General features: G+C 44.7%; 1 protein-coding gene across 6 annotated transcripts in view; it reads left to right on the top strand.

The window, feature by feature from the left end:
• The first annotated feature begins 153 nt into the window (after positions 1-153).
• Positions 154-2,233, top strand: part of cpeb3 (cytoplasmic polyadenylation element binding protein 3) — a 43,613-nt gene continuing 41,533 nt past the window's right edge. For 2 of the 6 annotated variants that reach the window (XM_084376233.1, XM_084376241.1), the window contains exon 1: positions 154-226. In XM_084376233.1, the coding sequence (XP_084232359.1) occupies positions 187-226 (40 nt within the window). In that variant the 5' untranslated portion in view covers positions 154-186. Of the gene's footprint in view, positions 227-539; positions 794-820; positions 1,094-1,117; positions 2,230-2,233 lie in introns of those variants that run through there. The other 4 variants (XM_084376242.1, XM_084376238.1, XM_084376240.1 and 1 more) reach the window with 4 other exon arrangements.

The raw sequence follows: 2,233 nt of genomic DNA, 5'->3' as shown, positions 1-2,233 counted from the left end.
CTGTGCGTGGCTGCGTCATCAAAACAAGGACGGCGCGCTGAAGAACGCTCTTCCCCTTGTCATGGGAAATGTAGTTCCATAACGCTTCCCACCCTCTTATGGCCAAAAATATCAAATTAATGTCCTGAATCCACTCCCGATAGATGTGCCAAAGAGAGACAACGGCTTCTTGGAGGTACAACCGTCATGAAGATGCACATCTGGCTACAGAACACGTCTAAAAGCGGTAAGGCGTTTGGAAATAGGGAGTTATCTTGCTCCTCACCCTCTCTGTCTTCACTTGACTGTGAAAGTTTTATAGTCATATAACCTTAAGATTTTTCGCAAAACTGATTAAAGCAATTAAAATAATTGTGATATTAAGTGCTCACTGTATAGCCTGTTAATCATGCGCGTGTGTTTGTGCGTATTGGAGAGAGAGAGAACTAGAAAGAGAGAGAGAGAGAGAGAGAGAGAGACTACTAGTGCCAGTCATATGTATTTTATTCACTGCTGCTTCAGTTGCTCCATCGTGTAACCTCGCCCATATGTCAGCTTTGAAACTGATACTTTTCATCGCACCAGTCAAGAAGACATAACACTGGCTACATGTTTGTTGACTAGCCACTGCAATCGACAGAGACTACAACTCCCTGCAGCCTCCTCGGCATCATCCATGCGCCGCAGTCAATCAGCTGTTGAGGCAACTGCTGACTACCTCGGCACAAGGGTAGCTCGTTTGTCATATCTAAACCCAGACGAGGCAAACAGAAATATCTTTATTTACAGAGTCCCCAAAAGGTGAACGATAAAGGTAATTCAGACTCCACGTCAGGCAGAGGGGCGACCACGCTGTGTGTGCATGCTGTTTTGTCGTTTGTGTGGAGGGACACATATGGATTAAAGGGGGATTTCAAGGCAAGACACAGCTTCATGACATGTATCGGATGCCTCGATCGGCGCGATAAGTGGGCATTTGAATGGTCAGGGGGTTTTGGGCAGTGTGTGTGGTGAAGGGGCCGGTGAGGTGAGCCACTACAGGCTGCTGATTGTGCTGCTTTGATGACCTTGGACGCGCAGCTCTCGGAGGAGAAAACACGGATTAACTGGTGGGGTGTGTGCAATGCAGACTATTGCGATTACCTTGAAAGTCCAACTTGTATCACTGCCATCACGGTGCTGCTGAAATTATCCTGCATGTCATCTGGGAGTGTTGATTACAAAGTCTACAGAGTATTGCATCCATGTTGTCGAGAGGCCTCTCAGTGTGGGCTGTGTGTTAGCTCTCCTGCAGTCAAGAGGAGTCTTATCAGTGTTGTCATTTGCTTTAATGTTGTAAAATTTATAACCTTGGGTGATTTGACACTGTGTCACAGCATATGGCTGTGCCTTGCATCTGCTCCAGCTGTCAGAATTGCTCGGTGGAGCCTTGAGGAAATCAAGCAAACTGTGATCTATTTACATTTTAGATTGCCCTGCAACTGTTTTGTTTAATGATATGGAAACTTTATGGCTTTTCTGAATGCAAAAATCGTCATGATAATATTCGAGGGTGAGCTTGGTAACTGGGCTTTTGCAAGGCGTTGGCTCTGACATGCAAAGTATATAATAATTTTGCATGGAAGCTTCAACATATAGTCTAACTTTCAATAGAGGACAGCGAGCAGGGCTGTCAGTGACATTCCAGCTTATATTATCGCCTTTAAAACTGCAAGTTGCATGAGTACATTTTGTATTATGTCAATGCCAACCCGTGGCTGTGTCAATGCGGACCTCGGGCAGAGTCCCTCTATGCGCTATAATAAAATCCCTCACTATAAATCATAATAAATCAGTGCGTATTATTTGGCAATTTGGCCAGTCAACTCCCTCTTATTTATTAAATGATTTTTGTCTTCACATCGTGGTAGAACAATTGGACTGGTGCGTGTTTTATTGTAAGGGAAAGGTTTGGATCTTTGCATAATAAAGTGCTCAGGTGCGTCACTTTCTGCTGCGTAAAAAAGGAAAAAGGGGCGAAGTGTGCCTTTGTTTTTTTTTTCCTGCTTTAGTTCAGAGAACCTCCGTTCGTCGAAGTGCCTGGGTCAAGGTAGAGCTGCCTTTTAACCTTGTTGAAGGACAGCTGTATTTACTGACGTATGTAAATGAATATAGGGGAGGTCCTTGGGCAAAAAACACACACTGAATCAGTTTCACATTGCAGCTCCGGAGTTCCTGCGTGGAAGGAAAAACGAGACGTGGCGAAATCTGGTGA

The sequence above is a fragment of the Pagrus pagrus genome (genome assembly GCF_965226575.1).
Source record: "Pagrus pagrus genome assembly, chromosome: 15".
Classification (NCBI taxonomy): Eukaryota; Metazoa; Chordata; class Actinopteri; order Spariformes; family Sparidae; genus Pagrus; species Pagrus pagrus.
This window is presented reverse-complemented; position numbering and strand designations above follow the sequence as displayed.